This window comes from Kogia breviceps, chromosome 4 (genome assembly GCF_026419965.1).
Source record: "Kogia breviceps isolate mKogBre1 chromosome 4, mKogBre1 haplotype 1, whole genome shotgun sequence".
Lineage (NCBI taxonomy): Eukaryota > Metazoa > Chordata > Mammalia > Artiodactyla > Physeteridae > Kogia > Kogia breviceps.
The window spans coordinates 42,561,770-42,578,836 of NC_081313.1; the positions used below are offsets into that span (position 1 = coordinate 42,561,770).

The window sequence follows — 17,067 nt, forward strand, 5'->3', positions numbered from 1 at the left end:
GGTATATTTCTCCACCTATTTGTATCATCTTTAATTTCTTTCATCAGTGTCTTATAGTTTTCTGCATACAAGTCTTTTGTCTCCTTAGGTACGTTTATTCCTAGGTATTTTATTCTTTTTGTTGCAGTGGTAAATAGGAGTGTTTTCTTAATTTCACTCTCAGATTTTTCATCGTTAGTGTATAAGAATGCCAGAGATTTCTGTGCATTAATTTTGTATCCTGCAACTTTACCAAATTCATTGATTAGCTCTAGTAGTTTTCTGGTAGCATCCTTAGGATTCTCTATGTATAGTATCATGTCCTCTGCAAACAGTGACAGCTTTACTTCTTCTTTTCCTATTTGGATTCCTTTTGTTTCTTTTTCTTCTCTGATTGCTGTGGCTAGAACTTCCAAAACTATGTTGAATAAGAGTGGTGAGAGTGGGCAACCTTGTCTTGTTCCTGATCTTAGTGGAAATGGTTTCAGTTTTTCACCATTGAGAACGATGCTGGCTGTGGGTTTGTCATATATGGCCTTTATTATGTTGAGGAAAGTTCCCTGTATGCCTACTTTCTGCAGGGTTTTCATCATAAATGAGTGTTGAATTTTGTCAAAAGCTTTCTCTGCATCTATTGAGATGATCATATGGTTTTTCTCCTTCAGTTTGTTGATATGGTGTATCCCGTTGATTGATTTGCGTATATTGAAGAATCCTTGCATTCCTGGAATAAACCCCACTTGATCATGGTGTATGATTCTTTTAATGTGATGTTGGATTCTTTTTTCTTTCTTTGTGACGTCTTTGTCTGGTTTGGGTATCAGGGTGATGGTGGCCTCATAGAGTGAGTTTGGGAGTTTTCCTCCCTCTGCTATATTTTGGAAGAGTTTGAGAAGGATAGGTGTTAGCTCTTCTCTAAATGTTTGATAGAATTCGCCTGTGAAGCCATCTGGTCCTGGGCTTTTGTTTGTTGGAAGATTTTTAATTACAGTTTCAATTTCAGTGCTTATGATTGGTCTGTTCATATTTTCTATTTCTTCCTGGTTCAGTCTCGGCAGGTTGTGCATTTCTAAGAATTTGTCCATTTCTTCCAGGTTGTCCATTTTATTGGCATACAGTTGCTTGTAGTAATCTCTAATAATCTTTTGTATTTCTGCAGAGTCAGTTGTTACATCTCCTTTTTCATTTCTAATTCTATTGATTTGAGTCTTCTCCCTTTTATTCTTGATGAGTCTGGCTAATGGTTTATCAATTTTATTTATCTTCTCAAAGAACCAGACCAGCTTTTAGTTTTATTGATCTTTGCTGTCGTTTCCTTCATTTCTTTTTCATTTATTTCTGATCTGATCTTTATGATTTCTTTCCTTCTGCTAAATTTGGGTTTTTTTTGTTCTACTTTCTCTAATTGCTTTAAGTGCAAAGTTAGGTTGTTTATTCGAGATGTTTCCTGTTTCTTAAGGTAGGATTGTATTGCTATAAACTTCCCTCTTAGAACTGCTTTTGCTGTATCCCATAGGTTTTGGGTCGTTGTGTCTCCATTGTCATTTGTTTCTAAGTATTTTTTGATTTCCTCTTTGATTTCTTCAGTGATCACTTCGTTATTAAGTAGTGTATTGTTTAGCCTCCATGTGTTTGTATTCTTTACAGATCTTTTCCGGTAATTGATATCTAGTCTCATAGCGTTGTGGTCGGAAAAGATACTTGATACGATTTCTTTTTTCTTAAATTTGCCAAGGCTAGATTTGTGACCCAATATATGATCGATCCTGGAGAATGTTCCATGAACACTTGAGAAAAATGTGTATTCTGTTGTTTTTGGATAGAATGTCCTATAAATATCAATTAAGTCCATCTTGTGTAATGTATCATTTAAAGCTTGTGTTTCCTTATTTATTTTCATTTTGGATGATCTGTCCAATGGTGAAAGGGGAGTGTTAAAATCCCCTACTATGATTGTGTTACTGTCGATTTCCCCTTTTAAGGCTGTTAGTATTTGCCTTATGTATTGAGGTGCTCCTATGTTGGGTGCATAAATATTTACAATTGTTATATCCTCTTCATGGATCGATCCCTTGATCATTATGTAGTGTCCTTCTTTGTCTCTTGTAATAGTTTTTATTTTAAAGTCTATTTTGTCTGATATGAGAATTGCTACTCCAGCTTTCTTCTGATTTCCATTTGCATGGAATATCTTTTTCCATCCCTTTACTTTCAGTCTGTATGTGTCCCTAGGTTTGAAGTGTGTCTCTTGTAGACAGCATGTATATATGGGTCTTGTTTTTGTATCCATTCAGCCAGTCTGTGTCTTTTGGTGGGAGCATTTAATCCATTTACATTTAAGGTAATTATCGATATGTATGTTCCTATTACCATTTACTTAATTGTTTTGGGTTGTTCTTGTAGGTCTTTTCCTTCTCATGTGTTTCTTGCCTAGAGAAGTTCCTTTAGCATTTGCTGTAGAGCTGGTTTGGTGGTGCTGAACTCTCTCAGCTTTTGCTTGTCTGTAAAAGTTTTAATTTCTCCATCAAATCTGAATGAGATCCTTGCTGGGTAGAGTAATCTTGGTTGTAGGTTTTTTTCCTTCATCACTTTAAATATGTCCTGCCGGGCTTCCCTGGTGGCGCAGTGGTTGAGAGTCCGCCTGCCGATGCAGGAGACACGGGTTCATGCCCTGGTCCGGGAGGATCCCACATGCCGCGGAGCGGCTGGGCCTGTGAACCACGGCCGCCGAGCCTGCGCGTCCGCAGCCTGTGCTCCGCAATGGGAGAGGCCACGATAGTGAGAGGCCCGCATACCGCAAAAAAAAAAAAAAAAAAAAAATGTCCTGCCACTCCCTTCTGGCTTGCAGAGTTTCTGCTGAAAGATCAGATGTTAACCTTATGGGGATTCCCTTGTGTGTTATTTGTTGTTTTTCCCTTGCTGCTTTTAATATGTTTTCTTTGTATTTAATTTTTGACAGTTTGATTATTATGTGTCTTGGCGTGTTTCTCCTTGGGTTTATCCTGTATGGGACTCTCTGTGCCTCCTGGACTTGATTGACTATTTCCTTTCCTATATTAGGGAAGTTTTCAACTATAATCTCTTCAAATATTTTCTCAGTCCCTTTCTTTTTCTCTTCTTCTTCTGGGACCCCTATAATTAGAATGTTGGTGCGTTTAATGTTGTCCCAGAGATCTCTGAGACTGTCCTCAGTTCTTTTCATTCTTTTTTCTTTCTTCTGCTCTGCAGTAGTTATTTCCACTGTTTTATCTTCCAGGTCACTTATCCGTCCTTCTGCCTCAGTTATTCTGCTATTGATCCCATCTAGAGTATTTTTCATTTCATTTATTGTGTTGCTCATCGTTGCTTGCTTCCTCTTTATTTCTTCTAGGTCCTTGTTGACTGTTTCTTGCAATTTGTCTATTCTATTTCCAAGATTTTGAATCATCTTTACTATCATTATTCTGAATTCTTTTTCAGGTAGACTGCCTATTTCCTCTTCATTTGTTAGGTCTGGTGGGTTTTTACCTCGCTCCTTCATCTGCTGTGTGTTTTTCTGTGTTCTCACTTCGCTTATCTTACTGTGTTTGGGGTCTCCTTTTTGCAGGCTACAGGTTCGTATTTCCAGTTGTTTTTGGTGTCTGTCCCCAGTGGCTAAGGTTGGTTCAGTGGGTTGAGTAGGTTTCCTGGCTTGGGAGGACTAGTGCCTCTGTTCTGGTGGATGCGGCTGGATCTTGTCTTTCTGGTGGGCAGGTCCACGTCTGGTGGTGTGTTTGGGGATGTTGGTAGCCTTATTATGATTTTAGGCAGCCTCTCTGCTAATGGATGGGGCTGTAGACCTGTCTTGCTCTTTGTTGGGGATATGGTGTCCAGCACTGTTCGTTGCTGGTCCTTGAGTGAAACTGTGTCTTGGTGTTGAGATGGAGATCTCTGGGAGATCTTTGCCGTTTGATATTCCGTGGAGCTGGGAGGTCTCTTGTGGCCTAGTGTCCTGAGGTTGGTTCTCCCACCTCAGAGACACAGCCCTGGTGCCTGGCTGGGGCGCTAAGAGTCTTTAATCCACACGGCTCAAAATAAAAGGTAGAAAAAATAGAAAGGAAAGAAAAGGAAGGAAGGAAGGAAAGAAGGAGGGAGGGAGGGAGGGAAGGAAGGAAGAAAGGAAGGGAGGTAGGAAGAAAGGAAGGAAGGAAGGAAGAAATGAAGGAAGAAAGCAAGAAAAGGAAGGAAGGAGGAGAGGAAGAAAGGGAGGAAGGAAGAGGAAGGGAGGAAGGAAGGGAGGGAAAGAAGGAAGGAAGAAAGGAAGGGAGGAAGGAAGAAATGGAGGAAGGAAGAAATGAAGGAAGGAAGGAAGGAAGGAGGAGAGGAAGAAAGGGAGGAAAGAAAGGAGGAAGGAAGGAAGAAAGGGAGAAGATAAAGTAAAGTTGGATAAAGTATAGTTATTAAAATAAAAAATAATTATTAAGAAGAAAAATTTCTATTAAAAAAAAACAGAAAAACGGGTTGGTCTAACCCTAGGACAAATGGTGAAAGCAAAGCTATACAGACAAAATCTCACACAGCAGCTCACACATACACACTCACAAAAAGAAAAAAAAGGGGAAATCAATAGTATATCTTGCTCCCAAAGTCTACCTCCTCAACTTGGGATGATTCGTTGTCTATTCAGGTTTTCCACAGATGCAGGGCACTTCAAGTTGACTGTGGAGATTTAATCCGCTGTTTCTGAGGCTGCTGGGAGAGACCTCCCCCTCTCTTTGTTCGCACAGCTCCCGGGGTTCAGCTTTGGTCTTGGCCTCGCCTCTGCGTTTAGGTTGTCCGAGGGCATCTGCCCTTCACTCAGACAGGACGGGGTTAAAGGAGCAGTTGATTCAGGGGCTCCGGCTCACTCAGGCTGGGGGGAGGGAGTGGCACGGGAGCAGGGTGAGTCTGCGGCGGCAGAGGCCAACGTGACACTGCACCGGCCCAAGGCGCGCCGCGCGTTCTCCCAGGGAAGCTGTCCCTGGATCCCGGGACCCCGGCAGTGGTGGGCTGCACGGGCTCCCCGGAGGGCCGGTGTGGAGAGTGACCTGTGCTCACACTCAGGCCTCTTGGTGGCGGCAGCAGCAACCTTAGCGTCCCACACCCGTCTCTACTGTCCGTGCTGACAGCTGCGGCTTGCGCCCGTTTCTGGAGCTCCTTTACGTGGTGCTCTTAATCCCCTCTCCTCGCGCCCAGGAAGCAAAGAGGGAAAAAAAGGTCTCTTGCCTCTTCGGCAGCTCCAGACTTCAACCGGACTCCCTCCCGGCCAGCCATGGCGCACTAACCCCTTCAGGCTGTTTTCACTCTGCTAACTCCAGACCTTTCCCTGGGATCCGACTGAAGCCCGAGCCACAGCTCCCGGCCCCCGCCCGCTCCGGCGGGGGAGCAGACAAGCCTCTCGCGCTGGTGAGTGCTGGTTGGCACCGATCCTCTGCGGGAATCTCTCCGCTTTGCCCTCCTCACCCTGTGGCTGCGCTCTCCTCCGCGGCTCCAGAGCTTCTCCCTCCGCCACCCGCAGTCTCCGCCCACGAAGGGGCTTCTAGTGTGTGGGAATCTTTCCTCTTTCACGGCTCCCTCCCACTGGTGTAGGTCCCGTCCCTATTCTTTTTCTCTGTTTATTCTTTTTTCTTTTGCCCTACCCAGGTACGTGGGGAGTTTCTTGCCTTTTGGGAGGTCTGAGGTCTTCTGCCAGCATTCGGTGGGTGTTCTATAGGAGAAGTTCCACATGTAGATGTATTTCTGATGTCTCTGTGAGGAGGAAGGAGATCTCTGCGTCTTACTCTTCCGCCATCTTTAAGCCGTCTGGGTTGTTTGTTTTTTTGTTATTGAGTTGTTTGTATGAGCTGTTTGAAAATTAATCCCTGGTCAGTCACATCATCAGCAAATATTTTCTCCCTGTCCATAGGTTGTCTTTTCATTTTGTTTATGGTTTCCTTTGCTTTGCAAAAGCTTGTAAGTTTGATTAGGTCCCATTTGCTTATTTTTGCTTTTATTCCTATTGACTTGGGAGAGTGATCTAAGGAAACATTGTTAAGATTATTTCAGAGAATATTTTGCCTGTGTTCTCTTTTAGGAGTTTTTGATGCGATTTGAAAAGGGATTTTTTTTTTAAACTTTCCCTTTCTGATAATTCATTGTTCGTGTAAAGAAATGCAACAGATTTATGTATGTTAATCTTGTATCCTGCTACTTTGCTGAATTTGTTTATCAGTTCTAGTAGTTTTTGTGTGGCGTGTTTAGGGTGTTCTATATATATTATGTCACCTGCATATAATGACAGTGTTACCTCTTACTTTTCTATTTGGATCTTTTATTTCTTTTTTTTATCTGATTGCTGTGGCTAGGACTTTCAATACTATGTTGAATGGAAGTGGTGAGAGTGGCCGTACTTGTCTTGTTCCAGATTTTAGCATGAAGGCTTTGTTTTTCACTGTTGAGTATTATGTTGGCTGTAGGTTTGTCATAAATAGCTTTTGTTATGCTTAGATATGCTCCCTCCATACCCACTTTGGTAAGAGTTTTTTATCATGAATGGATGTTGAATTTTACCAAATGCTTTTTCTGAGTCTGTTGAGATGATCATGTGGTTTTTGTCTTTTGTTTTGTTGATGTGGTGTGTCACATTGATTTTGCATGTGTTGAACCATTCTTGTGACCCTGGGATGAATCCAGCTTGATCATGGTGTATGATCTTTTTTTTTTTTTTTTTTTTTTTGCAGTACGCGGGCCTCTCACTGTTGTGGCCTCTCCCGTTGCGGAGCACAGGCTCCAGATGTGCAGGCTCAGCGGCCATGGCTCGTGGGCCCAGCCGCTCCATGGCTTGTGGGATCTTCCCGGACCGGGGCACGAAACCGTGTCCCCTGCATCGGCAGGCGGACTCTAAACCACTGTGCCACCAGGGAAGCCCTATATCCTTTTTTTGATTTCCAATTTCTTTAATTATGAGTGAGAGACACTTTTTTTTTCTTTTGGAGAACTACCTATTCTTATTCATAGCCCATTTTTCTACTAGGCTTTTCATCTTTTTTAGTGCTATATAAAATTCTTCCTTTGACATGTGGATGGCACATTGAGAAGGTTTAAAGTTTGCTTACCACCAAGGTACTTTTTTTGTTATTTTGACTTGCTTCAAATGTTATTTGTTTTAGAAATGGGTGATGGATCTTCTCGAAGAGATCATTTCATGAGAAGCAGATTTGCCTCTGGGAGGAGTTTGGGAAACAGGCGTAAGTATCTTTCCTTTATCTGTTTTTTTTCTTTTGCGGTACGCGGGCCTCTCACTGTTGTGGCCTGTCCCGTTGTGGAGCACAGGCTCCGGACGTGCAGGCTCAGCGATCATGGCTCATGGGCCCAACCGCTCTGCGGTACATGTCCCCTGCATCTGCAGGTGGACTCTCAACCACTGCACCACCAGGGAAGCCCTTTCCTTAATCTTCTGTTAAATAGTTGAATAGTGGAATGAATAGAGGCCTTTATGGCTGTTCAGTGCAAGGTAAAATCTTTTATAACTTAGTGTACAGTAGACTTTGTTGGGATAATGAGGGTTTTTTTTAATGTCTGTTTTGTGTGGTTTTTTTTTTTTTTTTTTTACCACTTTACTTTTTTAAGATAGTAGGCAGTAGTTAAATTGATGAGATAGATTGGTTAAAGAGAGTTGCGTCCCAGAGCTTCTTCAGGTGTTGGTAATTATTGTTCCCAACAATTGGCATGGGAGGAATGTTTGTAAAAGCTCCAAAGATTATGGTGTGAAGGACCTCTTTCTTAAGTTTTATATTTCTCAAGAAAAGGCAGTATGGAAAGCAGTTCTATTGGGTCATTAATATTGAGGTTGTTTTCCCAAAATTGGAATTTTTTGTTGTTACTTTTAGAACAGCCAGCACTAGATTTGACAGATAATGACCCAGCAAAATACCTTCCTCCAGTCCATTTTTAGATTTGATATTAAAATGCTGAAAATATTCTGCACTATGTTTTATTATAGTGCAACAAAGTATTTATTATTATAACCTCTAATTAAATGGTCATATGGATTTTTAAATAAATTTATTTCTTTTATGGGATGCCATAAGCTAGGGTTAATTGGCAGTTTTAAATATACATGACACTTATTCTTGAATTTATTAAGTATTATTTTTTGAAAAACGTCAGTCCTTCTAGATATTTTTATTCATTAGAAACTAAAGGTTGATACATATATTGCATTTGCCATTTGGAAAATTTAATATTTTTAGATACAGTTAACATAAATGTGAACTTTTATGTTTTGACGTGTTTCTGCTACTAATGGAAATATTTATTTGTTAAATATGCCTATATACATTTTGTTTTTTAAGTCTGCATGTTAAGTGAGAGTCGTTGATTTGGAGCATGTAGTTGTGCTAAGAGGTTGATGTGTGGGTTTTGTTTGCTACTACTAAGATTAGAAATACAAATACCTTAATATTACAATCAGGGAACTATTTAATATTTAGATATATTTAAAAATCCTAATTTAGAATGGATTATAATACTTTTTGATGAAGACTTCTAAACATTGTTGAATAAAGCCTTTTTAAATGAGAAAGCCATCACTGAGAGAGACTTTATTATAAATTGTTAATTCCATATGTTGTAGGTTGAAATACATTAAATTTCTGATCAAAACTCTTTGTAAATGTTAATACTTTAAAAAGTTATCTTTGAAAAGAATCTGAAGAACAATGAACATATGTGTATGTATAACTGAATCACTTTGCTGTACACCTGAAACTCTAATACATTATAAATCATCTATACTCCAATAAAATTTTTTAAAAAGTTATCGTTAATACTACATATAATTCTGGAAAGTCATAGAAGACCCACGAATATAACCCCTTTCCTGAATGATCCATTTAACATTTTAGCTATTTTCAATCTCTGTGATATTTGTTCTCAGAACTTGCATATCTAGTCACGGTTTTGAAATTGATTCTTAATTGCTTAACATATATATTGATCAGGTTTTTATCTTCTGTGAAGTATGGCCTAAAAAGCCTTAACTTTCTGAATCACGCAATTCTTTAGAATCCGATGAAAATGCTGATAGTTGCATATATGCAATTTTGCATTTGGCATTAGGCGTTTCACAGATCCCTTAACTTCTCTGCACTAGGATATTACAGATAGAGGTAAGACAGTTTATGAGGATCACAAGATAATGATAGTTATCCCAATGATAGTTTGAAGTGGCAGTTCATGACGTTTTGGATGTCTGTTCTAAGTTTTTGTTTTAAATACCTGTGCTGCTTGCCATAGCAACTCTGCCCTCAAAATGCTTAATTTAGTGGTAGAGAAACACATAGAAAGAAATATTGCTAAAAAAGAGATACACATAGTATGCTGTGGGAATGTGACTGAAGGATTGACTATGGCTGGAGGACTGAAGGAGGACTTCACTGAAGAGGTGGCTTTTGAACCTGGCTTTTGAAGAGTAAAAAGAATTTTGCTAGGAAAAATAGGAAAGCAAGGAATGTCATGCTGAAGGAACAGCATGTAAGAAGGTAGAAAATATTAGAAGTTCACAACGTGGAGTATGGGAAGTTGTTTTATGAATTAAAATGTTGGGTGTTCCGAGCCGTGTAGTGGGGGATAAAGCTAATAAGGCTGATATGAGGAAATACTATGGAGAGGTGGGAGGTAAAGGGGAGTGGTATTCATAGCATTTTTTTCTTTATTATGTAGTCCCTTTCTAATTTTATTTTTAAAAAGTGAAAAGACTGAGAGCGACTGAAGTACTAGAAAAATGAATAAGTAATAAATAGAATAATTACAGGACAGCAGTGTAAAATTTTCAGTAGCAATGACTTTCACATAGGGGTATAATGTAAATAGCTATCAGGGTGAGGTTTCAATATATAGAAAATCAGAGTTGAATTTCTTGATTAAAAGTCATTAGTAAAATAACACCTAGTGGACAGTTGTATTTCACCGATAGTATATTTGTTTTTACTTTGGTATAATTTAATGATTTTAAAAAGTTGCAGATGTATTTTATCTCTATAAGTTCCTATACTACTCTCTCCCTGTCCTTGGGAGTTCCCTTAACCCACAGATTCATTTAATTCCTAGTTATTGATGGCACACTTGATTTTGTATGTTGAAGAGTTTTAACTCTATCTGAACTTTTTCATATCCTGGTGAGACTAATAAAAGAGAGAATACATCCACAATGGGTGGTTTTGGAGTTGGAAGGAGTTTTGGAAACAGAGGTAACCTGCTTATGATATCTTACAATCAAAACTTAAGTGACCCCAAGTTGTATAGTCTTTGAATTCTGTTTCCCTTCAATATACTTAGAAAGTGTGTGCCTTTCCCAAGACTTTATGGAGATCACGAGAGTGCTTTCACTTTCCTAGTCATACTTCCAAAGGTGAATGAATCTGAGTCTCCATTTTACATGAGCAAAGAACCAGTAGAAGCTTTGAAATTACATTTTTTTTCCATAAAAACTGTAAAGTAGAACTTAGATAAGAGTTTAAGATCAAGACCAGTAGTGTGTAGGTGGAAGACTTTATCAAACATTTCGGAGACCCAGCACTTGACTTTTCTGGGAGAGGTGTATGGAGGGGAAGGGGCAATTGTAGAGGGCAGTAGAATGCAATCCTTTTCTGAACCTTCAAAGATTGCAAATATTTAAATGAATAAAATAACTCAAAATCCAAGTTTTGTGATATATACTCTTTTTGTAGGGATTATCTTTATTTTGAAATTACATATCTGTTCAAGGAAAATGTGTCATCCAATCATATATTGAGGCCAAAGGGTACTTACTTTTTATATGCTAATTGGGTATTAAATTTCCAAGAGGTTTAATGCTGGAGGGTACATTAGATTTGTTGAACCTAAGATGTTAAATGACTTGATATGTAGACATTTTGCGTATAGATTTTTTTTTTAAATTTACTTTTGGCTGTGTTGGGTCTTCATTGCTGCGCAGGCTTTCTCTAGTTGCAGCGAGCGAGGACTACTGTTCGTTGCGGAGCACGGGCTCTAGGCGTGCGGACTTCAGTAGTCATGGCACGCAGGCTCTAGAGCGCAGGTTCAGTAGTTGTGGCACACAGGCTTAGTTGCTCCGCGGCATGTGGGATCTTCCCTGACCAGGGCTTGAATCCATGTTCCCTGCATTGGCAGACGGATTCTTAACCACTGCGCCACCAGGGAAGTCCCTGCATATAAATGTAACATCTGTCAAACAGTTACTGATTGGTCTCTGTAGTACCAAAGCCATAATTTAATGTATTTTATTATTTAGGTTAGATACTAATTGATAGGCATTGCATATTGACATTAATTTTAACTTACATTTTTCCCTGAGTATCTCTACAGTAAAGATCGTTTTATTAAGACTGAAATTTTTAAAATTTTATGAAATATTTTGATGGATGCTTTCAAAATTAATTTTAGAGATATATCTATATGCTCCAGAGATGCATAAATCTAGACACAAGTTTTTATTAAATGAGAAATTTGAAAGCAGAGCTTGATGAAAGATTGTTTCTTTTAAATTTTATAAACAAAAAGAAGGCAGAATTTCCTTGTTATTGAGAAGGGGAAAATTATTGAATATTGGATTATAATTTAGTTGTATTGTCCTCCAGCAGATTAAGAGATTACAAGTTAATTTATAAAGTTTAAAAAGTTTTTATATTTTGAATAGAAAGTACATAGTGGTTATAGTGATATATATACACACACACACAGCCATGTACATATAGAGGAATATATGACATTTGAGGTAATATAAGATTGGCTGGTATTTTAATAAACTGACGCAAGGAAGAAGTTGTCATACAATGTGTATGAATTCTCATTCACTATTTATATATACGGTTGTATGTGGTTTATACTGTTTTAAAGGGGCATCAAAACTAGAAGTCCCTGTAAAGAGTGTGTTTCTTTGTTTCTGTGTTTCTCTTTCTCTCTCTCTTTTTCTTTCTTTCTTCTACAAAGGTATAGGTAATGGTTGTTTTCAGAAATGTGCAAGTTTAATTTTATATTTTTTGTAGGTTTTTCAAATAACAAATTTGAAGAAGGTGATAGCTCTGGTTTCTGGAGAGGTAAGTTCACTGTTTATTGTAGTGACTTAAGAATTTAGTGTCCAGAGTACATGCTAAAGAGAAACTAAGATTAATTATCTTAGTCTGTTCCAGTTCTGTTTTATTTAAACCCAGTTTTATAAAGCAGCTATAGCCAGAGCCTTAACTAAGAATTCAGCCATCCTTATTTGGCCTATTGTCACCTGCCTTAATTAATCGATAAAGTGCAACTTTGGAATGCTGTGCTTCCTTAAGAAAAAGAGGATAATAGAAAGAGCAAGTCAAGAATCAGAATTCCACTTTCATATATAAATACAGTTTTTTTTTTTTTTTGTGGTATGCGGGCCTCTCACTGTTGTGGCCTCTCCCGTTGCGGGGCACAGGCTCCGGACGCACAGGCCTAGCGGCCATGGCTCACGGGCTTAGTTGCTCCGCGGCATGTGGGATCTTCCCGGACCAGGGCACGAACCCGTGTCTCCTGCATCGGCAGGCGGATTCTCAACCACTGCGCCACCAGGGAAGCCTATAAATACAGTTTGAGACATGTAGGTCTTTATTCAGACTCAAATAAGTATTAACAGTGGAAAAAGATTCATGAGACTGTAGATCACTGCTGAAATCAAAGATATTTCTGACAGTCTGGTTTGGAGGAATAGAGAATGATGAGAATAGAGTAATGTTACCAGAAGGTAGACTACAATAATTAACAGTACTTTTCCAGGAGAGCCCGGTTGAATAGATTTGGGTGAGGCCCTGGAACCTGTATTTAAGAAGCATCCCTGGTGACTCTGATGCCTCTTTTGTTTGGTAACCACTGATCTATGGAATCTTTATAACATAATACACTTCGGAGTTCCAGACTTTGTTTCATGTCCCTGCTCTACTATCTGCTAGTTGAATAACATAGAGCAAGTTGCTTAATTTCTCGGAGCCATAATTTCCTCTTCTGTAGAATGGAGACCATTCATTTTATAGCTTGTTAGGCACACTAAATGAGAATGTGTGTAAAAGCACAAAGCTTAGTCCCAGGACACATTCATGGTAAACAGTAAATGTCATCTATCTTCATTAAATATTTGAGACTTGATCTTAACTGTGATTCTCAAAATCAAAACCAAACCTAGACCTAATCACCTTAAAACCCTTTTGGAACATGGTGGGGTTTTAATGTATCAGTGAAGACTGCTTCTCCAAACTACTGTCTGTCTCATTCTCCCTGCTTTTGTCTGCTTTTTCTCCTATCCTGTTTTAATGAAAACATCACCATTTTTATCCTTTTCCATTTCTCCTTGTCCTAATTTTCCAACTTTTAATTAGTATTCAAGATCATTTCTACTCATCAAAGACATTCCTCCCCAGTTGACTCTTTAGTGATGAGGCAGAGTGCTTTTGAGCACAAATTACAATTTCTCACAGTACTTGAGAGAACTTCTCTCCTTCAAAATTGTCTACTTTCTTCCATTGATTTATCTACTTCTTTTCTATTTAACATCTTTATTGGAGTATAATTGCTTTACAATGGTGTGTTAGTTTCTGCTTTATAACAAAGTGAATCAGTTATACATATACATATGTTCCCATATCTCTTCCCTCTTGCATCTCCCTCCCCCTCCCTATCCTTATTTACTTCTTCTATTCTCAGCTTTAGTTCCTCTAAACTAAAAAATTGTGTATATTCCTAAAAAATTCTTTCACTCTCACAGTTGTTGGCAAGCCCAGGAGCAGGTTTTGCTATCACTATAGAAGCTTTTTCTCTGCACACAGATGTATAGAGTGTTTTGTGGTTATTTTCTCTGCAATCTCATGTCCCTAGCTGGTATAGTATAGAGATAAGGAGCTCAGACACCTTGGGTTTGAGACCCAAATGCTCCTCCTGTCAGTTGTATTATCTTAAAAAATTTGTTTAACTTCTTTGTGTTTCTTTTTCTCTGTTTATAATTTGAGGATAATACCCACCTTGTAAGGTTTTTGTGAGGACTTAAAAAGTTAAAGCAGACTTCATTTAGAGCAGTGCCAGGCAGATACTAAGTTCTATTTGTTGTTATTACTATTATTTTAATATAATTAATAGATTATAACTGATCTTGGGATCATTGTCTCATTTTTGTTTGTTCTTGGCTTTATTTTTTAACCTACAGAAATTATTTTTTAATAACTTTTTATTTTGAAATCATTTGACTCAAAAGAAGTTTTGAAAATAGTATAGAGGGTTTCCTCCACCCTTCTTCTTCTTATGTAATTGTACCCTTCACCCAACTGCTAATGTCATCAGCCTATTTTAATTCCCAGTGTGGTCATAATAGCTTTGGGCTTCTTTTAGGAGAACAGTTGGCCAAAGATTATATGAGACCTTTTTCTCCTTGTCAGGCCCCAGATTGTTAGGTTTTTTTAGTTTTTTGTTTTTTTGTTTTTTTTTTCTCGCGGTACGCGCGCCTCTCACTGCTGTGGCCCCTCCCACCGCTGAGCACAGGCCCCGGACGCACAGGCCCAGCAGCTCCGCGACACATGGGATCCTCCCGGACCGGGGCACGAACCAGCATCCCCTGCATCGGCGGACTCCCAACCACTGCACCACCAGGGAATCCCCATAGGTTTTTTCCTATAAGGCAATAAATATTAGCTAACATCATCATTATTCCAGAATTATTATTCCAAGAATCTTTCCAAAATTCTTTCTTTACTGTTCAGCAAACTTGTCATATTATATCTTGCTTCTAAGAAAGTTGTCTTGATGTTAGATGGCTCTTCAGGAATATTTGTCAGTTGTTGATGTCAGTTCAAATAGGAGCCTGCAACAAGAGCTCTGGGTCATTGTTTATTATAAAATATTAATCGAGTAGATTAGTACTTTTGCACAGAAACTTAACTGATAGCTTCTAATCTGTTCAGCCATTTGTGTCATCACTGGGACCTAAAGTTCTCAGGTGCTAAACGTTAGTGATATGTACAAAGATCCCTTGAAACCATCTCGGTATTTCCCAAACATGGCTTTATTGGAATCTTCTAGAAAGCTTAAAGTTATTACTAAAAGTTATAATTTTTTAATTTAGAAAAATCATCCATTCCTTGCTGTCACTCTACACGTTCAAAATAAACATCTGGGCTTCCCTGGTGGCGCAGTGGTTGAGAATCTGCCTGCCGATGCAGGGGACACAGGTTTGTGCCCCGGTCCGGGAAGATCCCACATGCCACAGAGTGGCTGGACCCGTGAGCCATGGCCGCTGAGCCTGCGCGTCCGGAGCCTGTGCTCCGCAACGGGAGAGGCCACAACAGTGAGAGGCCCGTGTACCACACAAAAAAATAAAAAATTAAAAAATAAACATCTCTTGGGGTGGGTTCTTTCCAACTTTACTAATAATTTTTAGACAACCTTCAGTGTAGTGATCCTCATACCACTATTTAGAAACCCTGGTACTGTTACTTGATAATGTCACTAAAAACAGAAAGCCAGGATATCCCCCAATTTTTCCATTACGATGAATAGGGGAAAGTTTGCACATATTAAAAAAACACTGACATCTCAGGTTTATTAAGAAAGGCAAGTTACAGAAATAATGATGACATTATAAGAATAGTCATGCATTTCTGAGATCCCCTTGACTACTTGTTAGATATTTCTGAAACTGTTTCTAGTTGAACTGATATTTACGAAATTCTTATTTTTTGGCTGTGCTCAGAATTTGACATTATATGCTTAACATTTAATATTTAGATATATTAAGTGATTTGTATAGGGAATTGACTGAATAATGTCTTTGTATGTCTGTTACAATTATTTTAAAAATTAAAATGTTTGTATTTTAACTTATGAAGATATTTATTTTTTCTTACTAATTTCTCTTGTGACAGTGCTATTCTTTAGATACTACATTAATGTAAATACTAAAGTAATTATTTAGATGCTATTCACATATTAAATTTTTATTTAAGAGTCTAGTAATGACCGTGAAGATAATCAAACATGGAACAGAGGGTTTTCCAAGAGAGGCGGTAAGGACCACGTTTTGGAACAATTTGTACTTAAGACAGAGATATGAAACTGAAAACCTGATTTTGGAAGAGCTGAAAGAAAGAAAAATTCTGGTGGTGAAAACCTTTAAAGAAAAATACTTTGGCATATGTTTTATGCTGTTAATATTTGAATTAATATTCAGTAGGTGTCCCTCCTTCTGCTTTCTAATGTCACTGGATTTTTTTTTCCTAAGACCTCCAGAGTGTGCTGTGAAGTACAGAAGGGGGACTGTGTGAATCTTGGTCAGTCACAGTATAGATGAACTGGGATGTCTTTGTCTCTGAGTAGGATCATTGGAGATATGGGGAAGGGAAGAAATCGTAGACTACTTTTTGTTCAAGTCTAGCAGTACTCTACCATACTCTGCTGATCCTCCCTCTAATGAACTTGAGGTGAGATGGTATAAAAGTTATGCTCAATTCCGGGTTATCTATAGGCAGATATGTTAAAATAGCAACAACAAAACTCACAAAAAACCACAGTGAACTTATAAAATTGCTACAGTTGTGCAAATGTATTTATGATAAAAGAGTTTTGTTTCTGGAACTGCATGGTAATCAGATATATCATTGTTTTTGCTGCAACTTGGGGGTATCCTTTTCCCTTGCCTATTAGATGTTTGGCTTACTGAATAAATCATTAAATAGCAGGCCCTCCTAGTGAAGCTGAAGTTTGCTGTGGATTTCAGTATAGCTTTGGTTGAGTTGTGAGGTGGGGAGGAATTTGGTGGTGAATGAGGTATGGCTTATTGGTCTCATAAGTTGAGTCTTTTTATGACAATTGCAGGGGGCCTAACAATGATGCAGAGGAAATCTAACTAAGAAAAAGACTTGTTCTTTTTTTTTTGCGGTACGCGGGCCTCTCACTGTTGTGGCCTCTCCCGTTGCAGAGCACAGGCTCCGGACGCGCAGGCTCAGCGGCCATGGCTCACGGGCCCAGCCGCTCCGCGGCATGTGGGATCTTCCTGGACTGGGGCACGAACCTGTGTCCCCTGCATCAGCAGGCAGTCTCTCAACTACTGTG

At 38.8% G+C, this 17,067-nt stretch overlaps 1 protein-coding gene across 1 annotated transcript in view; it reads left to right on the plus strand.

Annotated features, from left to right (window-relative positions):
* DDX4 (DEAD-box helicase 4) overlaps nt 1-17,067 on the plus strand; it is a 108,297-nt gene that overhangs the window by 43,786 nt on the left and 47,444 nt on the right. The window contains exons 5-7 of the mRNA XM_067030976.1: nt 7,125-7,202; nt 12,003-12,053; nt 15,963-16,022. Coding sequence (XP_066887077.1) covers nt 7,125-7,202; nt 12,003-12,053; nt 15,963-16,022 — 189 coding nt within the window. The remainder of the gene's footprint in view (nt 1-7,124; nt 7,203-12,002; nt 12,054-15,962; nt 16,023-17,067) is intronic.